The sequence below is a fragment of the Bactrocera oleae genome, chromosome X, assembly GCF_042242935.1.
Source record: "Bactrocera oleae isolate idBacOlea1 chromosome X, idBacOlea1, whole genome shotgun sequence".
Taxonomy (NCBI): Eukaryota; Metazoa; Arthropoda; class Insecta; order Diptera; family Tephritidae; genus Bactrocera; species Bactrocera oleae.
The window spans coordinates 33,820,802-33,846,108 of NC_091541.1; the positions used below are offsets into that span (position 1 = coordinate 33,820,802).

Consider the following 25,307-nt stretch of genomic DNA (forward strand, 5'->3'; position numbering starts at 1 on the left):
TTCATCAGCCAGTTTACAACCGATATCCAGTATATAGCCGGCAAAGACAACATCGTCGCAGATGCTCTTTCCCGCATCGAAGAAATATCAACGGCAGTATCCTCAAACGAACTTTCTCAAGCACAAGCTGAAGACGAGGAACTTCAGCAACGTATACGAAGGGAACAGCACGATTCACTGAACTTACGACCAGTCAACATTCCAGGCTGCAATAAACCAATTTATTGCGACGTTTCTAGCGACCTTATTCGTCCCTACGGTCCTGCAGCGCTTAGGAAGAGAATATTCGAAGCTCTCCATAGCATTAGCCATCCCGGAGCACGAGCCTCCGCCAAATTGTTAACGCAACGATACGTTTGGCCCAGCATTAACCGCGATTGCCGTTTGTGGGCCCGAACGTGCCTAGCTTGCCAACGAAATAAGGTATCACGCCACGTTTTATCACCAATCCAAAACTTTCCATGCCGCACAAGACGTTTCCAACATATTCACGTGGACATCATTGGACCATACGTACCATCAAGAGGATATCGCAACTGTTTGACAATCATTGACCGTTTCACCAGGTTTACAGAGGCATTTCCTATTGATAATATCGAGGCCGAATGTGTCGCTCGCACACTCTTCGCCGGATGGATATATGCTACGGAGTACCGTTACGAATCACGACCGACCAGGGTACACAGTTTGAGAGTCAACTTTTTAACGCTCTCGCTCGTCTCCTCGGCAGTAAACACATACACACCACCACTTTCCATCCACAGTCGAATGGAATGGTGGAACGTCTTCACCGTCATTTGAAGGATGCGATTCGTTGTCACGAAAATAACTCATGGGTCGACATGCTACCAATCGTCCTTCTTGGAATTCGCGCTGCCTGGAAGGAAGATCTTGGCGCAACTCCTGCCGATCTTGTTTATGGAGAGCCAGTTCGTCTACCAGGTGAATTCCTCGCTCCTTCGCCACGATCTGGTTTGCCACCATCCAATATGGCAGAACGCTTGAGAAACTACTTCGCAGACCTCGCACCTCAACCTACCGTCCGACATGGTCAGAGGAAAACATTCATTTTTAAAGAACTATCGACATGTTCACACGTTTTTGTTCGTCGCGACGCTCCACACCACGCATTCACTTCACCGTATGAAGAACCTCACCGAGTCATTTCAAGGTAGGAGAAACATTTCATCGTAAACGTAAGAGGCGACAACACTACAGTTTCGATCGATCGACTAAAGCCTGTCTACCTCCTTCCCGACGATAAGCTCAACGACACTGAGCAGAACAACGACGATGACAACAACACAACGCTATTACATTAACTTCACCGGAGTCATCCGAATCTGGGGCATCTCGATTTTCATCGTCATCATACCGCCCATCAGAATCCGACTTCAGCTCACCTACACCGTTACCCAAGAGACGTGTCAGATTCCGCTGAACTACTGATCACCTTCTTAAATTATCAATGATTTCGATAATGTACTCCGAGAAGGGGAGTACTTTTGGGATGAGCCACAATATAATATTATATACGACAATATAACATGGCAACATCATGTCAGCAAGTCAGCTGATCCTGGCTTACAAGCAACGCTGAAACGAATACGACACAAAACGGAACAGCGAATACATAGTCAACAGTTAGGCTCGAGGACGCCTGCTGTTATTATAAAAGACTATACAACACGGTTAACGGCGTCTTCTCCTGCTGGCAGCCACCGCGTGCGCATCGTTCCTGCACATCAATCAAAAAGAAATAATATTTGGGGTGGACCGCCCTTAACATATAGGGGTATGAAAATTAGATGTTCTTTAATTCTCAGAACGACCCGATAAGCACACCAATTTTCAGCAAATTGGTCCAGCCGTTTAGGAGGATTTCGGCAACAAACACCGTGACACGAGAATTTTATATTTCTATTAGATGAACTTATGTATGTATATTTTTTGTCGAAATGCACATAAAATAAATTTTACTAACCAGTTTACCCACAATAACTCCCAAAAACTCAGATGATGGAATTGCGTCCAGACGTTTTGTGATTTCCATGATTTTTTATACCAATACTGCGCTTCATCCAGATTACCCTTCATGAATTCTAGTCGGCCCTTAAAGAAAAGAAACCACACACCCTGAGGATACAATAGTAATTGTTCCTCTAGAATGTTATGGCACAGTTCTAAATCACCTCCCTGATGACTTGTCACATAACAAACTATCAGATGATAACCAAGCAAAGTCATGGCGCAAAGCACCTGACGTAGACCGGACAAATGATACCCGGTGTTCAGATCAGTTAGACCAGCAGTCTAAAATAAAATAAACTTCTTATAAGATAGCTGGTTCGATTGATATTCTACGTGCTACCTTATTTCCAGAGAATCCTATGAACTGCAAGACTTTTATAACACCTGAAGGCAGTAAAGAAATCATTAAATTAAAGGCGCCAACACCCATTCGCACACCGCTCTCGAAATGCACTTTTGACACATCTGATTCCCATTGTCTTTGCACAAGTATTTGAGCGCACTCCCTTAAAAAAGATTAGTAAACTTAATATATTCGTACTTAAGTAATACTAGAACATACTTGTAGCTACTGTAACAATGTCGTATCTTCATACCTCCGCGTATCAAACTTGTTAAAGTCTCGTCCTCAATGAATGTGAGTAGAGCTCGCAGGAGCAACGCCTCTGCATAACATAGTTCAGCATGCGCCTCCAAATCAGTGAGTTGGGTGTAATTAGTCTGGGTAGAATGTCAAATGTATATAATAATGTACTTGATATTAATATTGCATATTGGGCAGCAACAGAAGCAACCGGAGTGATAAGGCAAACAATTTGATTTTTTTCATTTTAACACAACATAGAATTAACTGATGTCCTCAACATCATTAAAACACCAGTTAATTATCATAAACTGCGTTAACCTGATCTGGAAAATAAGAAATCAGTTCGAACTTATTTAATATTTAAAAAATTGATGAATTGCTTCTAAAAAGTTCATTTTGTGGTGTATAAATGTCACCTTCACAACTTTAGTTTTGTTTATTTCAAAAGTATTATTTTTTTAACTACTCTCAGGTACTTCTGGGGTCGCCGTTATATACCAAAAACATGTTTGGCTTACATACCCTCTTAAATTTCTTCCCGATGGACTGTGTAATAGTGTTTTTGCGCTTATAACGTTGACAAACACTTAAGCACTTCTTCAATTCATCTCCGGCTCTGGCAATGTATCGCTGTTCAAATGTTAATATTGCTTCCAGGAATATAAAAACAGCATTACCCATTGAATGGTACATGCTGACATGCGCGTATGGTTGCAACAAAGTGCGAGCTTCATCGAATTTGTTGTTGAAAAAATAACAAATGGCCAACTTGGCTTCCTCCAGAGCGTTATCTAAATCCATTTCAAAGTCCCTATATAACATGTATTAAAATTTGCAATAAACTTCGAAAAATGCCTTCTGCAGTGTTTACATTCTATGTTTAGTTTTAACCCTTTCCAAACGTCATATAATGCACTCGTTGGTCAAATAAAAAAACTAGTTTGATGTTAGTCGGGATATGGAATCAAATCCAGCTTTTGCAGATACTTCTTCAAACAGACATACAAAAGGTTAGTTTCCAAAATTGGTATATTATAGCAAAACCACTGTACCACGTTACACGCTGAAGAAATTGCTTTTAAGTTGCAATACACTCACACTTGTCTACTACCACACTCTCACTTTTTGAACGTAAGATCGTCTTGATATCAATTTTTCAATTTCAAAAATTTGGATATGACGAGATTGCCTTTCTCAACTCATCCCGTTTTTCCCATTCCAGCTTTCTACATTATTATTTCCTTCAAGGATTGCAATCGGTTTCCATGACGACGGCATCTTGAAACTATTATTGATTATCAAGTTGCTTGCAGCCTCTCTGTCCATTTAAATCAATTTTGACAAGTAGTTTGTGTGATCCGCTTGAAAGCAATTTTTTGATCGTGTAACTGTATCGTAAGTTCTGGTGTAACCGAACATTTTATACTTTCGCGATTTGCAAGTATCCAAGAAGGGGAAATAAACTCAGTTGTTGGTCAAACTTTACATTAAGCAAATAATGAAGGGTTAAGTTCAGTTGTAGCCGAATATTTTATACTCTCGCGGCTTGAAAGGGTTAAAGCCGGGAAGTACCTTCAGGTTGGCAAAACAAAACTGTTATGTTAAAATTCAACATTCATTATTCGACGAAACCGTCAATGGATTAAAAATATATTTGGTACCTTATTAGCTTATTTTATAGGTCAAAAACTCACTAAGTTTCATATGTACTTCTTTTATTTGCTTTCACTTTCCCCTAACTGTGACTTCATAAAAGAAACCCTCAAAGACAGAATTCTTCTCAAAAAATCTAGTATTCTCATATACTTTTATAAAATAGAAATACGTACAAACATGCTTCGTTTAGATACAATAAATATATATAATCTAATAAATATTAATAGAACCTGGGAAATTGAAATCGTACTTAAAGTCTTCTGGTTCACTGCTGGCATCGAAGAACTGTGGATAAGATGGCATATATTAAAATAGAAGTATTAAGTTTCAAAAGACTGGAGTATCAGTAAAGGATATGTGATAAAGTTTGCACTCACACGTAACGATATGTAAAAGAATTAAAAGGATGAATGCTTTGTGAAAATCTACATACTATAAATGAGAGTGTATAGCCCCAATCCTGGCGAAAATTTCATTAGTTCAAAATTGGTTGTATTGGAGCTTTTTTTAACATTACGATATTTAAAAACGTTTCTATTTTCCCATTTTTTATGATTTTAATCGCGCTGTTTAAACTTTATAAAGACATGTTCGACCATGACGTAGTGGATAAACTATTGTGAAAAGGCCACAGGCTACATCATAGACATTCCAAAACGTCAGGAAAAACCTAATTCGAATGCATACATCAACATTACTGCGGTAGAGTTGCTTTTCAATTAATTATTTTATTCAAAAATGAGAAAAAAAGGGGCGAATCGGATTATTAGAATGATATGGAGGACTTGATGTAAAATATATTAAGAAAATTATAATTGTCCAGGCATTGCCCACATAATGCAAACATTTTTAATTTTTTATTTACCTTTGTACCTATATACAGGTCTAATTTTATTTTTTTTGGGAATGCCCCTTTTCGCTACTAAAAATTTGTGAAATATGGTTTGTAGGTATCTTAATGAATAAATGATTCCCTAGGCCAGCAGAGGACGTATGGACTATTTGATTAGTTTTGGTGGAATCTACATACATTTTTGTCTTTGATATTGTTACCTAAATACATATTTTGTTATCAAAAATATTTATTTTGATGACAAAGGATCTGGCAATCGCATCATTTTACATTTTGAAAATATTACCAAATGGAAATGTAAAACATGAAACTAAATCTATTTAGTCAATTAAATGCGCATTTTGTTATATTTCAATTATATTAAATATAAAATCAGAGATTTGAAAGTATTGAATGTTAGAAATATTAGGAAACCGTTCAACAACCGCAGCCATTACATACAAGTATATATATCTGTATAAATGTATATCTTAAAAATAATATAGTAAAAAAATCCTGATCAGCGACTACGCCTTCTTTTGTTATAAGATTCAATGTGATTTGATAATCTGAAGAACTCTTAACGACTAACTTTTTTGAAAAAATAATTGAGAAATTTGTTTTACATTCCTAGCTTTGCTTCTCAATCCCTGTATAATGTAATAAACATACGCAACTTGAAAGGATGGGGGGTAGTCAGAATTTTGAAAAAATCTATTTTTAAATTTCTTAATATATAATATTTTAGAAATATTTTCCGAAAATTTGAAGTAAATCCGACAAATACTTTTCTAGTACGCAAAGGGTTCTCGGTTGCTCCGAACCATTCGAGAACAGGTAGGTAGCAGCAAATGCAAGCGACTCATTCTTGGTGCTCTAATCAGAGCGGTGAAGCAAGTGGAGAGCTTGCTACTTATACTTCCGATTATTCTCCCCAACCTTCTGATGTTTTAGAAGCTATCAAGCCAATTTATGAAGATCTTAGTAATGACATGTTACTTTCAAGATGTGTATGGTCACCGCAAGGAGCTTCGGTCGGAACTGAATCAACGCAAAAAGCCATTACTTTTAATTTTTTATAAAGCTCTTTCTAGTCAAGTCGAAGCCTTATTTAATGATGCTTTTACTTTTATAAAATAAAACAATTTACTGGCAAAAAAACTGAAATTGTAATTTTTTTATATCTCAGACTACACCTAACCCTTCGTAAAAGTAATATCTATTTCTCTCTATTTGTTTTTACATATCATATAATCGAACCCAATTGGAAATATACATACATATAATAATTACTTTTTAAGGAAATTGCCCATGGAACAACTTATTCGTAACACTACATTCCCAACTATTAATCCAAAACATGTTTGAACGTAAATATATCAAAACACAAAAAAAATATTTGAAAAACAATTTCTGTATCAAAAATGGTAAATTTTAAAGCTTATTTTAGGTTCAGCAAAAAATTCACATAGGAAAGAACTCGTAGCTGACATCCGAAATGTTGCTCCAGAGACACCGTACAATAATCGTAATGTAGTCTAAGAGCTTGAACAAATTAATTTTACTGATGGATGAATTAATGTTTGTAATTAATGTATTTGAGGGAAAGGTAGCAACACATGCAAAACTCGTCTGAAGCCTTCTGAATTTTTTTTTAGTCAACACAAATACGTACCTCATTTTCGTCTTCATCTTCAATATTTTCGTTCAACGCGTCCACTCTGCTTGAATTTGCACTTTCGCAACGAGTGGGCAACATTTCTGATCTAAAAGAAGGTAAAAATATAGATCTATAAGTATATACTTACATACACTAGAATACCGCTTTGCTGTGGCTAAGGTATATATAAAACAAGTAAGGAAGGGCTAAGTTCGGATGTTACCGAACATTTTATACTCTCGCAAAGTCAAATGGTATACTCGTTTGAGATTTCTTTGTGGATTGACTGATATTTTCGGTAGAAGGTCAACTATAGGCACTGTGGTATTTAAAATGGTGTCATATGGAAAATAGGCGTGGTTGTAATCCTATTTCGCCCATTTTCGCACTATGACATAGAAACATAAAAAGAACGTTATGCACCGAATTTGGTTGAAATCGGTTGAGCAGATCTCAAGATATGGGTTTTCACCTAAAAGTGGGCTGTGCCACGCCCACTGTCTAATTTTGAACGCGGTTCCTATAAAGTCATCTTATACCATCTCAGAGATAAAATTTAATGTCTCTGGCGTGTTTAGTGCTTGATTTATCGCGCTTTTAGTAGTTTTTAACAGTACCGTTATATGGGGAGTGGGCGGAGTTGCCACCCGATTTCAACTATTTTCACACCGTCAATAGAAGTGCTAAAAACATTTGCTTCCAGTGAATTTTGTTATTATAGCATTAGCGGTTTAGGAGATATGCACATTAAACCTATTAGAGGCGGGACCACGCCCACTTTTTAAAAAAATTTTTAACTGCAGATGCCCCTCCCTAATGTGATCCTGTGTACCAAATAACAGTCTTGTATCTTATTGCGGAGCTTAGTTATGGCAAGTTATTTGTTTTTGATTAATGGCGTTTTGTGGGCGTGGCAGTGGTCCGATTACGCCCATCTGCAATACCAACCGTCTCACGGTACCATGAAACATGTCTACCAAGTTTCATAAAGATATCTGAATTTTTACTCAAGTTAGAGCTTGCACGGACGGACGGACAGACGGACGGACGGACAGACGGACGGACGGACAGACGGACGGACGGACGGACGGACAGACGGACGGACGGACAGACGGACGGACGGACAGACGGACGGACGGACAGACGGACGGACGGACAGACGGACGGACGGACAGACGGACGGACGGACAGACGGACGGACGGACAGACGGACGGACGGACAGACGGACGGACGGACAGACGGACGGACGGACAGACGGACGGACGGACAGACGGACGGACGGACAGACGGACGGACGGACAGACGGACGGACGGACAGACGGACGGACGGACAGACGGACGGATCCATCATTTATATATATATAACCCTATATCTAACTCGATTAATTTTAGGTGATACAAACAACCGTTAGGTGAACAAAACTAATATACTCTGTAGCAACAGGTTGCGAGAGTATAATAAATTATTGTAAACTTATCAATGCAGTAAAATGCTATTTATATCTATATATATAAAAGAAAGTCGCGTTAGTTACACTATTTTTAACTCAAAAACGGCTGAGCCGATTTGGCTGAAAATTGGTGGGGAGGTAGCTTAGGACCAGGAGACGGACATATGGTACTTTTTATCTCTTTATGTTAAAAGTTAATATAATTCATAAATGCAAAAATTATATTTAACAAGTAAGGAAGGGCTAAGTTCGGGTGTAACCGAACATTTTATGCTCTCGCAAAGTCAAATAGTATACTCGTTTGATATTTCTTTGTGGATTAACTGATATTTTCGGTAGAAGGTCAACTATAGGTACTGGGGTCCACATATTTAGTACTTAGGGGCTTAAACAGTTTTGGCTCGATTTAGACAATTTTTGGCCACAAGGTGGCATACTTTAATCGCATTATTCACGCAAAGTTTTATCCCGATACAGTCATTGTTGCCTGATTTGCATAGTGGAAAGTGAATGAATCAGATGGAATTTAAAATGGTGTTATATGGGAAGTAGGTGTGGTTCTAGTCTGATTTCGCCCATTTTCGCAGTATGACATAGAAACATGAAAAGAACGCTATGCACCGAATTTGGTTGAAATCGGTTAAGCAGATCTCAAGATATGGGTTTTCACCTAAAAGTGGGCGGTGCCACGCCCACTGTCTAATTTTGAACGCGGTTCCTATAAAGTCATCTTATACCATCTCAGAGATAAAATTTAATGTCTCTGGCGTGTTTAGTGCTTGATTTATCGCGCTTTTAGTAGTTTTTAACAGTACCGTTATATGGGGAGTGGGCGGAGTTACCACCCGATTTCAACTATTTTCACACCGTCAATAGAAGTGCTAAAAACATTTGCTTCCAGTGAATTTTGTTATTATAGCATTAGCGGTTTAGGAGATATGCACATTAAACCTATTAGAGGCGGGACCACGCCCACTTTTTAAAAAAAAGTTTTAACTGCAGATGCCCCTCCCTAATGTGATCCTGTGTACCAAATAACAGTCTTGTATCTTATTGCGGAGCTTAGTTATGGCAAGTTATTTGTTTTTGATTAATGGCGTTTTGTGGGCGTGGCAGTGGTCCGATTACGCCCATCTGCAATACCAACCGTCTCACGGTACCAAGAAACATGTCTACCAAGTTTCATAAAGATATCTCAATTTTTACTCAAGTTAGAGCTTGCACGGACGGACGGACAGACGGACAGACGGACGGACGGACAGACAGTCACCCGGATTTCAACTCGTCTCTTCATCCTGATCATTTATATATATATAACCCTATATCTAACTCGATTAGTTTTATGTGATACAAACAACCGTTAGGTGAACAAAACTATTATACTCTGTAGCAACAGGTTGCGAGAGTATAATAAAATCATGAGCATGTGTTCAAAATTCATATAAGAATAATTTGAATATTTCATTATTATATTTATTTTTTACTGCAACAGTGCAATAATTTTCGTATACCATACATATATGAACTATACTGGTTGTTGCTACTGAACAAGGCGGTTCGTTTTAAGACGCACCATGTGGAACCGGTGAGACATTTTTAACATCACAACAGAGATTATCTGACAGTTCCATCGCCAAGACATTGCGGCTACTTTGCGAGATTATGGCCGAACAACAGGCATTAATAACAAACCCAACGCAACATCTAACATAAGAAATAGCGATATAACTGCAGTGTTGATAAAAAGTGCAGTTATATTTTGAGATGAGATGAGAACCATTACAAACTGATCCACTTTCTGAAATAATGCAATTGCAGTTTACAGCAAATCTCATGAAAGAAAAAAATTGTTGTACAAGATAAAAACATAAAAAAAAAACACAATAACTTCGTTATTTCTACTTTTCACATAAATTTTGAGGTTAAGTGAAAAAATTCTATATACAAAAGTTATAGATCTTTTGATCACCTACAACATTGCCATATAACGTTTTTCTATTGGACTAGTTTTGCCGGAAATCGAGATAACATAAATCATTTCTAACCCTTAAACATTCAACCACGCCTGTTTTGGTGTGGTCTTTGTATAAACACTCCTCTATTCAAAAGCATCACGCTGTTTTACATGGGCTCAATCGAAAAAACAGCTGTCCCGCAAGCAAGGCACACCAGTTGATGAATGCCCCGGTTTATTTAAATCAAATAATTTAGGTCGTATCTATATCGATTGTTGTTAGTTAATGTCATCGGACCATTGTCATTTTAGGTTTTACGTAAAGTAAATGGACAACAGTATCTAAAATATAAAGATGCGTGCCTTGCACTAAGCTTGCTAAAAGAAGACAGTCATTGGGACAGTATGCTTGCTGAAGCAGCATTATACTACACATAAACACAAGTTCGTCTACAATTTGCTATAGTACCGACGACGTGTTTCCGATCACAAATGTTGTGGGTTAATCACAAAGATTCGATGACTGATGATATATTGTGTCGACATCGTACAAGATGCAACGTTAACGTATCATTTCATGGCGCAATGTACAATGAAGCATTGATTGCTATTGAGTCATAGCATTGTCATTGCGAATGCAGTTAGCAGTCATTTCGATATGAGTTCCCCAAATTGAAGTGCATCTGATAAAATCAACACAGATATAAATCGTGGAATGAATTATGATACTCTCGAATTGGCAGTGACTGTTTCTTACAATGTTCCAAAACTAAATAATGAATGAAAAACATTTACGACCTCACTTTGTTGCCAGTTTCGGCAGTGGAAGAAGGATTATTTTTATTTTGGATGCGCCAGGTGGTACTGGCAAAACATTCCTAATTTCGCTACTTCTTGCTGAAATACTTTAGCACAAAAATATTTGCTTGAGGCATTGGATAGGATATTGAAAGTAATAAAAAAACAACGATAAACTATTTGGCGGCTCTCTGTTACTCCTTTCAGGTGATTTCAGACAGACCCTTCCCGTTATTCCACGTTAAATAAACGCTGATGAAATGAACGCTTGCTTTCAATCATCGCGACTTTGGAGTAATGTTGAAAAAGTACAACTGACTGTGACCCTGAGCGTTTATAGATCCATCTGCCGAAACTTTCGCAAAACAATTGTTAGATATTGGCAATAGAAAAGTAGCTGTACATATATAGCAAATTTAATACAGATATGATGAGAGCATAAAACACTGCGTCGTATTCTGTATTCTTCGAAAATATTGAAGTGGTAAGTTTTCTTAAGCCAATAAGATTAATTAATGTTTAAGCAATCGTACTTATGGTATAGTGTCGAAACACTTCAATGGACCATAAATATATATGTGCGAACAATTGCAAATTGATCCACCTTCAGAAATAATACAATTGCTGGATATTAGGAATAGAGCATTACTACAACCAAATACGCAATGCATTATACTGCCAGACGATTTCTGCACTCCTGTTTACGAAAAAAATTTATTGAGAGTATATTCCTGAAAGTAAAAGTTAATTGTTTGGATTATAACTGGCTCAGTAATCGGGCTACATTAGCGGTCAAAAATGTAAATGTTGACGAAAATAATTTCCAGATATACCAGTTGTTGCTAACGTTCGAGTGTAACCGAACATTTTATACTCTTGCAACTTGCAAGGTTCAAATCCGGCTAAAAACCTTCAGGTGTTGGCAATATTAAAAAATGTAGTGAAAGGGCTTAACTTCATCGTTCGATGAATTCGTGAATGAATTACAATGAAATTTGTATCATATTAACTTAGTTTGATGGTCATAGACCCAGTTAGTTTAATTAATACGCTATATTTTACTCCCGGTCAGCGAAAATTATATTAAAATCATCCTTAACTTAGATATGTATATATCTGATATAAACTAAAACAACCTAAACGGTTTAAAGGGTGGAAGGTCGGATATTAATATATGGGATATAATGGGGGCAGAAAAATGGAAGGAAACAGAAGGGCTGATTGCATTAATTTTTGCCTATGTTCAGGTATACTTGAGAACTTATTTGCAAGCAATTTTATAAATATAAACATATATATGGAGGAAAGTAATCCTAAATATCAGTTGTATGGGGGCTAAGGAAAGTTTTCGCACGATTTTATCTATTTTAGACACAAAGATATACTGTTATTAGAAAAACAGGCTCTCTTAATTTCATTAAAATTTCTAGCAGATTTGCCGATATATGTGGTATAAAGTCAACTGGAAGTTCGAAAATTCTAATTTCAATAATTTATCTCACATGCATGAACAGTTATTTTTAGTTTCAAGATTCATACCTCAAAAGCACTATTTGTGCAAAGTTTTATCCGAATATATTTATGGGTTATTTGCTTACTGGAAAGTGAAAGAATGTTATGGAATTTAAAATTGTGTTATGTGGGTAGTAGGCGTGGTTGAGTCCGATTACATTTTCACAACGTAACATTTGGTTGAAATCGGGTGTGAAATTTTATGTCTCTGAAGCATTTAGTTATTGATTTATCGTGCTTTTAGTAGTTTTTAACAAAATCGTTATATGGGGAGATGGCGGGGGGATTTCATCCATTTTCACACTGTTGGAAAGGGTTTTCAAAAGATTTTTCCTAAGCGCATTTGGTTAATGTAGCTTATAACCTATTAGAGAGATTAAAAAATGTTTGGTGCCCTAAGCTAGTGCAATCCCCTGTACCAAATTAAAGTTTTAAATCTAAATTTAGTGCTTAGTTATGGCTTTATTTAGGTTTTCGATTAATGGTGTTTTGTGTTCGTGACAGGGCTCCGATTACACACATCTACGAACTCGTCCGTTCTTTTTTGCCAAAGAACACGTGTACAAAGTGTCATTACGATATCTAAATTTGTACTTAGGTTACAGCTTGCATGGACAGACGGACGGACAGACACTCCCCCGGATTTCAACCTATAACCCTACATCTAAATCGATTATTTTTAAGTGATACAAACAGCAGTAAGGTGAACAAGGCTATTATATTATATTTTGTAGCAGTATCTTGGAAGAGTATAAAAATTTAAAATTATCTACCCTCTTTAATTATCTCAAATTACTCATTTATTACGAACATGAATATAAAATAATAAAATAAAAATGCAACATCTTATATATTACGTTTATTTAAGCTTAATAACATATCTAAGAAAATTTTTATGAATCATTTTAAAATTTTTAAGCAATATTCAAATTTTAACCCCGTAAATTCCTACGCCAGGATTTCTTTTCCAACTGCTAATCTAATTGCTCACTCATTTCCAGTGACAGATGACTTGGGCATCTCTTTATCTCTGGTCAAAATGGTCCCCACAGGAGTACTTGTCACGATGGCGTATTTTACCACAGTTTAACATCAGCGACCTCGAAAATAGCAGAATTGACCATTTTCAGTGTTAAATGAGAAAAATAACGCTATTTCGAATGTTAAGAAATCCACGCTTACAGTTATTTATTTACAATGCGCAAATGACTCTGCATATAATTTCTATACTCTTGCAACATGTTGCGAGTTAGATATAGAGTTATATACATATAAATGATCAGGATGATGAAACGAAAATCCGAGCGACTGTCTGTCCATCCGTGCAAGCGATAACTTGAATAGAAATTGAGATATTTTAATGAAACTTGGTATACATGTTCGTTGGTAAAAAGTGAGGACGAGTTCATAGTTGGGCGTGATCGGACCACTGCCACGCCCAAAAAACGTCATTAATCGAAAACCCATCAATTGCCATAACTAAGCCGCAAATCAAAATATAAAACCGTAATTTCGTACAAAGAATCGCAATAATGAGGGGCACGCACCTCGGACACATCCGAGATTACAAAAAAAAGGCTTTATAGGAGCAGGTGTCAAAAGTGGACGATAAGCGTGGCACCGCCCACATTTGGGTGAAATCACATATCTCCGAACCTACTCCACCATAGTGCGAAAGTGGTCGAAATCGGACTACAATCACGCTTATTTCCCATATAACACAACATTAAATTCCATGTGATCTTTTCACTTTACAGTATACAAATCAAGCCCTAATTAATATATCGGCATAAAAACCCTCGGGGTCAATACTTTTTGTTCGCGCCTATCTGGCATCACCTTTATAGACATCTGTTTAAAGCTTGCTGGGCAGCACTTATGTGCTCGCTGTCCAATATCACTTTAATCTTCCGCATTTAACCGCGTGCCTTATAAAACATCAACATATTTTGGTCATTTGTGCCGGATATCATCGCAGTTAACTGATTTTCCGTAAAACCGCTTTTATTTTCAATATTTTTTCGCATTTTCAACATTAAACATGTTTTCTGTTAAAATTCGGCACTCCGCGCTAAATGCAATCAAACGCTATTTGCAATCTAGCAAAGTGTATGCTCTGTCGGTAGACATTGAGGTTATAACGACTTACCTCCAATTGTTGGAGAAGCAATGGATTCGCTTTTGCGTAGCGCAACAAGAGGTGAAGCTGACATATGGGGACGAGAACGTTTCCATGGAGTAGCGGTTACTCATACAAGGTGAGGAGTGCTACAGCACCGGTAAAGCTAACCTGAAACGTCTGTGCGTAACTCAAAGGCAGCAGACATTGCAAACTACTGCTCAAGATTCACCTGTTCCTGTACCACTTCCAAAACTGAACTTGCCTTCATTTAGTGGTGATCCCACACAATGGCTTCCTTTTCCTGACGCCGTTTGTTCTCTTATTCATACGAATGTCAATTTGTCGGACGGATAAAAATTGCATTACTTACGAAACTTTTTGAATGAAGAAGCATTGGATTTGGTGAGTAGCTTAGCGGTATGTGATAGCAGCTACGCTGAAGCTTGGGACTTATTGACCGCGAGGTACAAGGTCATGTGGATCATGGTGGACAGCCACATCATGTCAATTGGGAGCGCAGTTAAGGACACTGCCAAGGGAATTAAGCAAGTTCTGAATTCCATACTTCAACAAGTTGGTGCTCTACGTGCGCTCGAACGACCAGTCGAGTTTTGGGATGACTGGCTTATTCACCTAACTGTTTCAAAGTTAGCACACGAAACCCGTAAGCAATGGGAGTTATCATGGACGATCTACCATCTTTCTCTGCTCTTCGAGAATTTCTTGAAAACCGCGCACGCTCATTGGAGATGGTACCGCTACTAACTGACCGAATTGTGCTTATTGCAACGGCGAGCATAAAATCTACATTGGCTCAAAGTTCAGTCAACTCGACTCCAAGAGCAAACTAACCGCTACTAAGAAGTTAGGCATGTGTATAAATTGCCTAAGCAAAGGGCATATCCTCACTACTTGCCATAGCACGTCTTCGTGTCGCATATGCTAACGACGTCACCATACTTTACTTCACGCAAGCTTTACCGATCAACCCGCAAAGTCCGATGCTCCTTCAAATGTACAACGTTTTAATGAAACCACATACTACGCCGACACTGATCGCGTCATTCTACTCGCAACTGCTGAAATTATGGTGCAAAATTATACCGTTCGTTAACAACCCGCTCGCGCACTCCTTGACAACGGTTCACATGCCTCATTCGTTACCGAGACTTGTATCCAACGACTTCGCCTACTCAGAACACCTTCTCTAGTTCATGTCACTGGGATTGGGTCACTGCAAGGAGGTCGTGCAAAGAGGGAAGTAACACTTCTCATATCACCCCGAACGCGAAAATTACTAACGATCTTCCAACTTCCGCTTTACCGACGTCTTCATGGCCGCATTGTGCGGATTTACCACTAGCCGGTTGTCATTATTCCAAATCCGGGCCAATAGAGGTTTTAATTTGAATGGATGAAATGGACAAATTTCTACTACAAGGACTCCGAAAGGGACAGGGTACACCAATGGCACAAAACACTGTATTCGCATGGGTACTGTTTGCAACGCTGCGAATTTACACAGCCCACCGGTGAACATTTCAACATTACATTCCGACATTCATTTAACTGAACTCATCTACAAGTTTTGGGAACTCGAAGAGCTACCTGCCCTCAAATTTCTCTCACCTTAAGAATCTATGTGTGAGAAACTATCCGACGATACAACCGAACGTGCATCGCATGGGCGCTACATCGTGCGTTTACCATTGAAGAAAAACGTATTTATAGGTGAATCAAGAGCAGCTATTCGAGCATTATTCCACATGGAAAAAGGTTTTGCAGCTAACGGACGACTTCCCAAAGAGTATACCATATTTATGGAGGAACTTATCTCTATGAGACACAGGAACCAGCTGAGATGACAAGAGATAAAGTTTACTACATGCCACATCATGCGGGGTAAAGACAACTAGTCTAACCACGAAACTGCGAGTAATTTTTAACGCATCTATGAAGTCATCATCTGGGAATTCGTTAAATGACGCTTTCATGGTAGGCCTACAGCAAGATCTATTTTCTATTTTGGATCGTTTTCGCACTCATCGTTTTGAAATCATAGCCGACCATACCGCTTGGTTTATGTCGCTAAAGAGGACCCCGATTATCAACGCATAGTCTGTCGTTCGATTCCAGCAGATCCAGTACGTGATTATCGCCTTTTAGTCACTGCATCGAGAGGCACTTAACACGTTAAACGCAAGCAAAGAGGTCATAGAAGTTATAAAGTCAGACTTTTATATATATATTATAATTTACATACTCGCTTTACTTAAAAACAAAAAAAAGTTTCCCACGCACTCTCTAAAAGCGGGTTCGAACTACGCGAATGGGGAACCAATTCACAAAGGCTTAGAGATCTGATACATCCATGATCCATGATTGGCTTTTTATAGCAGTGAATTCTGATGACCTGCCTAACAATCTTACAATGCGAACTTTTCTTTCCGATTCCTGCAAAGTATTCGATACACTGGGTTTGATTGCGCCTTTCACGATTCGTTCTAAAATTTGGTTAGAAAACCTTTAGCCCTCAATCGTGGATTGGGATAAACCAGTTCCTTCAGAAATTGCGAAGGACTAGTTGGCACATCGTCGTGAATTACCGCAACTATCAACGCTAAAACTAAACCGCTGGTTGCATACTAGCAAAACTTCTGATTCTCAGTTTTACATTTTTACCGAGGCAACAGAAGTCGCATATGCAGCCGCCCTTTACTGTCGCATGCAGTCTTAGACGGTACGATTAGGGTCGTACTAGTAGCAGCGAAAACAAGAGTAGCGCCTCTAAAAACTACCTCGTTACCACGACTCGAGCTATGTGCAGCTCATTTGGGAGCAAAGTTAGTGAAGCAAGTCCAATCAAATTTGAACTATACCTTCTGCCGCTGGTAAGTATTCGTGGCCAATGAAGTACAAGATGTTCTACCAGCAACACACTGGAGACACGTCGCCTTAGAGCACTATCTCGCTGATTTCGCTTCAAGGGGCATATTACCGTCGCAACTTCTCGCACATCAACTTTGGTGGCATGCAACAGATCTCGAACTAAAATCTAGCAGGACTATAACACTGCTGTTGCAAATCGCTGACGATTGGGATTTATTGATGAAGTATCATTCATACAATGCACGGTCTAGTGCCGAGATACAAAAATCTGGAAGTTTATCCTGCGCTGAAAATCAAAACGCTAAAACAGCACTGGTAAAGTATACTTAGTCTATCGTATTTAAAAAGGAAATTTCTAATTACAGAGTAAACAAGCCCATTAATATACGAAGCAGCCTAGCACGACTGCAACCATTTCTAGACTCAAAGGGTATCTTACGTGTAGGAGGCCGCATCCAAAACGCAACGCTATCGGACTATGTTAAACATCCTATAAAAGTGCCGAAGAAATCACCGCTCGCTAAATTAATCGCCGTAGAAATACATCTTTTAACATTACTTGGTGGACCTCAGATAATGCAAGCTTCGCTTCAACGACGATATTGGGTACCAGACATTCGTAACCTCGTCCGTAGTATATATCGAAAATGCATTTGTTGCAGACGACTGAGTTGTCAACCATTACAGCAGCTCATGGCTGAGCTGCCTCCCAGGCGCGTCACTTCAACCCGCTGTTTTTTACATAGCGCAGTCGATTACGCTGGTCCTGAAAGAGTGTTATCATATTTCGCAGATGCCCAAACAATTTGGCAATTCAACCGTTCAAGCGCCCCTCACATGGGTGGCTTCTGGTATATAACGAATCAAATATCATCTTAAACGAGCCTTAGACACTTCGCTTCTAACTTACGAAGAATTTGCAACAGTACTAACTGAAGTTGAAGCCTGTGTGAACTCGCGCCCTATTTGCTGTAGTCCTAGAAATGTAAACGACTTCGAAGTCCTTATGCCTAAGCACTTTATGCTGTAGTCCTATTATTTGCTGTAGTCCTACAAATGTAAACGACTTCGAAGTCCTTATGCCTAAGCACTTCCTGATTGGCGAACCGCTAAGGACATTAAGTTAAAAATATTTATTTACATATGTTACAAATACATCTCTGACATACTTTCACAATCATTTCACTATAAATTGATAGAAGTATATCAGAATTATTATTAAGGCTGACTTCGAAAACGTACTACTGCATAGTATTTATACATCGTCGGTATGCAACGTCAAACCACATTGCAAAAAAATGCGTTGTATATGAAAATGTCAAAAGGCATCGACTGTCAGTTTAATGCCTTTCGAAACTTGATGCAATGATGTTAAAAATATTTCGGATGCATTACAGAATATTATACTTTGTTGTTATACACTGCAATTGACGTTTTCGAAATCAGTCTAATATGCATAGGTACATGTACACAATTTCGTATAAGAAGAATGTATAAATCACTTATATAACTATGAATGCTCAGGTCCTTTGATGTATAACTTTAACTGCGTACAACTTTTGAGGGAATGTTTTTATGAAAAGAATCATGCAGACCTTTTTATAGAGCAAAAAATTGTATGTTAAATCATCACTTTTTCAAAGTTATACATCTATTGGCGTTGGAGATAAAAACTTTATTGCAATAGATTAAATAATCTTATATAAAATATATGGGAAAAGAAAAATAATTCAGACACGTTTTCAATTGATAATAAAAAGCTCTTTTACGTTGGATCCTTTTTTAAGAAAAAAACTATAATAAAATCAAAACCAATCGACTTGGGAAATAACGGACACTCTAGTATATATAACGGATTTCTCAATAAATCGTCTACCTTGTAACTCACTTTTGAGTTCGATCACTGGATTGTTAAATAAAAGTCCCAATTGAATGGCGATACACTTATCTTTATTTCTAATGCCAACAACTTAACACTTATTGCTCCTTATTCGAGCTAACAACTTTTTGCGTATGTGTCAATCGCTCTTAACACGACTACACTCTTACTAGTACTGTTCGTGCTGCACCAGTCTGGCAGCCTTTATATAGTAGATCTTTAACAAATTTTCATCTCTAGAACATTCTGGCAACAAAAAATTCGCTGTCGAGTTTCTTCTGGCAATTTATCCTCGGTTCGATTTTGTTCTATCATCCGTGTTCGTCACAACGTCATTTATGTCTTTCATCTCGTCTTCTAGGATGGTGGTAACTTTCTTAGCCGTCCTTTTCTTATTGGAGTTAATTCCATCCATCCAACTTTCGGTCGGTCCAACACCGGTTACTCAGTTTTTTTACGTTGCCGGTCTGCTTTAGAACACCATCCCATGATTTCGGAGACGAAATGGGTATGAGAGGATGGAGGATGTTCTCCAGATCAACAATATATATAGATATAGCCTACTTATAGTTTTCGAAATATTTGTGTTTAAAGTTGAAAATTGCAACTATTTCAAGTAAGTATTTTCTCGATTTGAAACGAATTATACACTTATATTTTTCACTTTTATATCCACTAACACTTCACTAATTCTTTTATACACATTTATTTCACAATATATAGTGCAAAAATAGCTCTAATTCAATATTTAACTTATTTTTTAATCTATATATATATATAAATGAATTGCTGTTCGTTAGTCTCGCTAAAACTCGAGAACAGCTGAACGGATTTATCTTATCTTGGTTTTGAAATGTTTGTGGAGATCTAGGGAAGCAGACGCAGTGCTCCTGTGATTCTTGAACGAGATGCGTTCCGTTATGATCCGGCGTACATAATTTGTAAATATTGTAAGGCGTTAAGATACAATGGTGAATCTACTGGATTATGTTGTGCTGGAGGCAAAGTAAAATTGCCAGAATTGGAATCATCAACTTACACTGGACGACCAGAGCGTTTTTCATCTTTGAGTGAAAAATCACCAGAACGAAATTTGGTAAACCAATTTTGACACTACCGTTCTTTTATGGCTTCGTTGCCATAAACAGCACATAACTTTTTGTGAGCTTGCGATGCGTTTTTCCCTTTGCGAAAATAAAAAAGCAAAATATGACGAAAATGTGCCTTTTGATCTTTCATTTTTCAACGAACGCCAAACGAAAACTACGCAACCGATAAAAAAAAAAACTTTATTACTGATTGACAGCTGAATTGCCAACTATCAAATAACAAAATGTGTTTTATATTTCAACTACGCCAGCAAACCTAAAAATTCAACTGAAGCCATCTATGAGTGAAATCCGCAATTACTTAGTTGCCAACCCAATATATTATATACTCTTATGAAGGTAACAAATGATGAAACTGGAGGAATTTACTTCTTAGATGCACCTGGTGGTACAGGAAAAACTTTTTGATTTCATTAATATTAGCAATAATTCGCACATTTTGCACTTGGGAAGTGCGTTAGGGTGGCGAAGGGTTAAAACGGGTTGCGCATGACAAAAAACGCCTAAATAGTTATTTATAAATATTTTAAATTTTGGTTATTCATTGATGTTTAATGCTAACACTATATGATATTATACCATGTTGATACAGGTAAATATGCGGCATATTTTTAAGCATTTTAAATAACTTATTAATGGACAAACTGAAAATTCAATTTAACTGTAAGTGGACGGAAAGAAATAACTATTGTAACAGAATTTGATATTATAAAAAATAATTTATATAATCAAAAAAGCAAAACTTATCATTCTCATACAAGTGATAATAATTCATTTAAACAATAAAGCAAAATATATCATTGTACTTATATCAAGAAATAGTTACTGTGTCGATGTTTTCTCTAGTTTCAGTATAGATTTATTTAATCACAAATTTTATTTGCGTTTAATATTATATATCAGCATTTAACGGTGGATATATGTACAATAGTTTATTACAACTTTTGACATACAAAATTACCATATTATTATATACAATAGTTCCTAGTTTAGTTTTTAAATATATAGACTTCTAAAATAAATTATTTTTTGCAGTTGCAATATCTTTATAGTATAAAATACGGTAGGCTGTCTCTTTGCTGTCTCTGTATTTCAGCATGTAGCGATTATATTATGTACAATATTTTACATATAACTCTTTACATAAATAAATTACCATATTGTTATATAGTTCTAAGTTTAGTTTTTAAATATAGACTCCTAAAATAAATTATTTGTTGAAGTTGCAATATCTTTATAGTATAAAACATGGTATAAGGGTATAAAATACGGTATATATATTTCTTTTTTAAAAAGTAATTTAAAATTAGCTTGCGGAACACTGTTACGCATTGCTCAATAGCAATACTGGCATTTGAATTTATTAACAACTTTTAGTCAAACGGACGAACAAGTTTTTTTGAAACGTAAATTGTTTTTTTTTAAATGTTTTTGATATAATTATTTTATGGTTTTTTTTTTCATAGAAACAAACAAGTTATTTGGGATCAACAGGTTAGTATTATTTTCTATAATTTAAATTAAAAGAAAATACTAATGGGAACTTTTTTTCAGAAGCATATGCCACGCAAGTGCATCCGAAGCTGCAAAGGCTCGTTACGTCTTTACAAATTTCCGGGAGTGCTGGAAATGCCAAGGTGAGTAAAGTATTTCATTTTATATGTTTATTTAATATATACTAATTTTTACCGGTTACGTGGTCTCGGTGTGAAAGCGTAACAAACATACTTACATTCACATTTATAATATTATAATATTAGTATGGAACTATGGATATGGATATGTATATTTCGATCCCCGTATTCCGGGTTTATAAAAAATAATGTAAAAGTGTTTAAGTGGAAATAGGAAATTTTCGATTTGAATTATAAAGTTATTGCTCATGTCTAAGATTTTGCGATAATTTATTACCATATTTTTTATAAATTTTGACCATATTTCTTCATTTAATACATTTTTCAAAGTTTTTGTCATTAATTTCTATTTGCATTTTAAGTTCAAATATTACATACAAATATAACATACATAGGTATATGTATATATATTATATGAAATTTTTGGTATGATAAAATTTCAAAATTGCACACTTTCGGTGACGAGATAGGAGACTATACTTCGAGCTAATATGAAGTACATGAGGAGCTGTCCCTTCATTACAAATGTCCTCACCTTTAGGAAATTTGAACAATGGGGCGTAAAATAGCAACACACAAATAGATGCGTACCTAAGTGAAGGGACACCTAGAAAAAAAATATTTCTGGATGATATTGTTGGCCTTAAAACAAGGAATAGTACTTTAGAAAGAGAGGTGCAAGAATTAAAAAAACAATTAGGAAAAAAAGAAAAAGAGATTAAGGCCCTATAAAAAAAACAAGTTTGCCTATTGAAAACAATGAGAATAGGCAAATTGTTGAGCTATGTAGCAAATTGCCTCCACATATTGCTGCATGTGTGAGGAATAGTTTGACAAATAATAACCGTAATCTTCTCGGTAATAGATATGATAGGGAATTAAAAGCCATAGCTCTGGGCGCTCACTTCTTATCACCTCTAGCGTATAGATATTTAAAGCCCTATTTTAATTGGCCATCACCAAGAACTTTGACACAGTTTATTCAAAGTTGGCCACGAAGTCCTGGTTGCACGTATAGCAGCATAAAAACTCTGGAACTCCGTAGCCGTGGCTTTACGAGTGACCAGAAATACGTGTCAATATGCTGCGATGAAATGTCTCTGAAGACCCATTTGCAGTATGATAGATATAGGGATTTAATTGTAGGCCTGGAGGATTATGGCGATGAAAATCGTACCTCCAGAATTGCTTCAAGTGTTTTAACACTAGTGGTTCAAGACATAGGTGGGGAGCCTTGGTCTCAACCGTTAGCATATTTTTTTGTGCATAAATCTTGCAAAGGAGATGTTTTAAAACAATATGTTTTTGAAGTTGTGTCCCAACTTCAGGGGATAGGTCTTCACCCCTGTCGTTTTGTATGTGACCAAAGGTCAAATTTTGTGCATTTTGCCCGGATTGTAGGAGTGACAGAGGATAGGCCATTTTTCATAGTCAATGGAGAGGAAATCGTATTTTTTTACGATTCTCCTCATCTTATAAAAAGTGCGCAAAATTGTTTGCAAAATACCAAAAATTTAGTAAGTTTTAATGATCGTCTTGCAAAATGGAGTGTTATAATTCACTTCCATGAGCAAGACGCTCAACAAAGTATTAGGTGTGCGCCTAAGATTACTTCGGCTCATCTAAGGCATACAACTTTTGAGAAAATGCGTGTGCATTTAGCTACACAGGTTTTCAGCAACACGGTTGCTAGTGCAATGTTCGCATTATATAGCTCCGGGAATTTGAATATTTCTAAGTCTCCAACTTTCCTTAATGCCGCCGAATTTGTTCTTTTTTTTGATAAAATTTTTAATATATTTAATAGTAGTAGGCTTGGAGCCCTACCTTTTTTCGGTAGTACGGAACAAATTACCTTTTTCCTAGAAGCCGAGAATTTTTTTAAGTTAGAGGAAATATATTGCAGCAATTTTGATTCTTGCTGTCATTTACGAGGGTTTTCCAAATTTATATTTGAAAAAATGCAACACATCGAACCGTTTTATTGCTGTGAGAATTCTCAGCCAGACGTTCTTATATCCCTTTTTATTAGGATAAGAACGTACTTTTCTATTAAAATTTTTAATAAACAGACAAGCACACCTGCTTTCAAGCATGTGAAATTTTTATGTGTTGCACACATGTGTCCGGGTGTCTACCTGAAAAAAAAATCTTCATTTGTTGTCCTGACTACAACGTGATAGAAATTTTCACATTTCGAAGTGCTCAATTAATTATTAAGATAGGAATGCACATACAGTGGATCACAGCTTATTTGATACAGCAGTCGATATAAATTTCGAATCCTAATATTTTCTAAATTGAAAGGAATATTGAAAAAATTTAAACGCTATATTATAGAGTAAAGAATTTCATATATATAATCTACTTCATTTATTTCAAAAATATTTTATTTTCAAATATATGTATATAAAATTAGAATTACTGCTTAATTTCAGGTCACAGCTTATTTGATACAGTTCAATTCATTCTAAAATAACATAAACAAATCACTTTCCATCTTAAATTTTAATATTTTGTGTGAAAGCCTTTCGCCTTAACAAGAGCCTGGATCCTGGTTGGCATTGATTGGACTAACTTTTGTGTGGTTTCTGGGGTAATTTTCTGCCATTCCTCTAGTAGCGCCTTTTTCAATTCCTCTTTGTTCGAAATTTTGTGGCTTCGAAGGTTTTTGTCTAATAATGCCCACAAATTTTCAATAACATTCATATCAGGTGACTGTGCCGGGGGTGTCATCAAATGGGGACAGTTCCATATGAGCCAGGATTGAGCGACTGCTGCTTTGTGTTTTGGGTCGTTATCTTGATAAAAGCGGAATTTTTCTTTTATATCAAGATTCTCGGCACTTTGCAGCAAATTCCTTCTTAGGATATTAAGATACATATTTTTGTCCATTGTCCCTTCAATAAACTCCACATTTCCTACACCGGCTGCGGACATACAACCCCAGACCATCACAGTTCCACCGCCATGTTTCACCGTAGCTCTCAAGTTCTCCTTATTTAGCTCTCTATTCTTTTTTCGCCAAGCGTAAGACATGCTGTCGGACCCAAAAATATTGAATTTTGACCCGTCTGAAAATATAACCGTGTTCCAAAAATCATGGGTCTTACAAACATGTTCCCGAGCGAACTTTAGTCGACATAATTCTTTTCTTTTTTTTTTTACTAATTACTCGGCCATTAAAATCATG

The 25,307-nt window shown here is 36.8% G+C and overlaps 1 protein-coding gene across 4 annotated transcripts in view; it reads right to left on the reverse strand.

The window, feature by feature from the left end:
• LOC106621830 (tetratricopeptide repeat protein 39B) overlaps positions 1-25,307 on the reverse strand; it is a 53,708-nt gene that overhangs the window by 10,327 nt on the left and 18,074 nt on the right. For 2 of the 4 annotated variants that reach the window (XM_036376716.2, XM_036376719.2), the window contains exons 2-7: positions 6,781-6,871; positions 4,524-4,558; positions 3,140-3,428; positions 2,594-2,751; positions 2,372-2,537; positions 1,985-2,313 (exon numbers count right to left, since the gene is read on the reverse strand). In XM_036376716.2, the coding sequence (XP_036232609.1) occupies positions 1,985-2,313; positions 2,372-2,537; positions 2,594-2,751; positions 3,140-3,428; positions 4,524-4,558; positions 6,781-6,864 (1,061 nt within the window). In that variant the 5' untranslated portion in view covers positions 6,865-6,871. The remainder of the gene's footprint in view (positions 1-1,984; positions 2,314-2,371; positions 2,538-2,593; positions 2,752-3,139; positions 3,429-4,523; positions 4,559-6,780; positions 6,872-25,307) is intronic. The other 2 variants (XM_070112631.1, XM_070112632.1) reach the window with 2 other exon arrangements.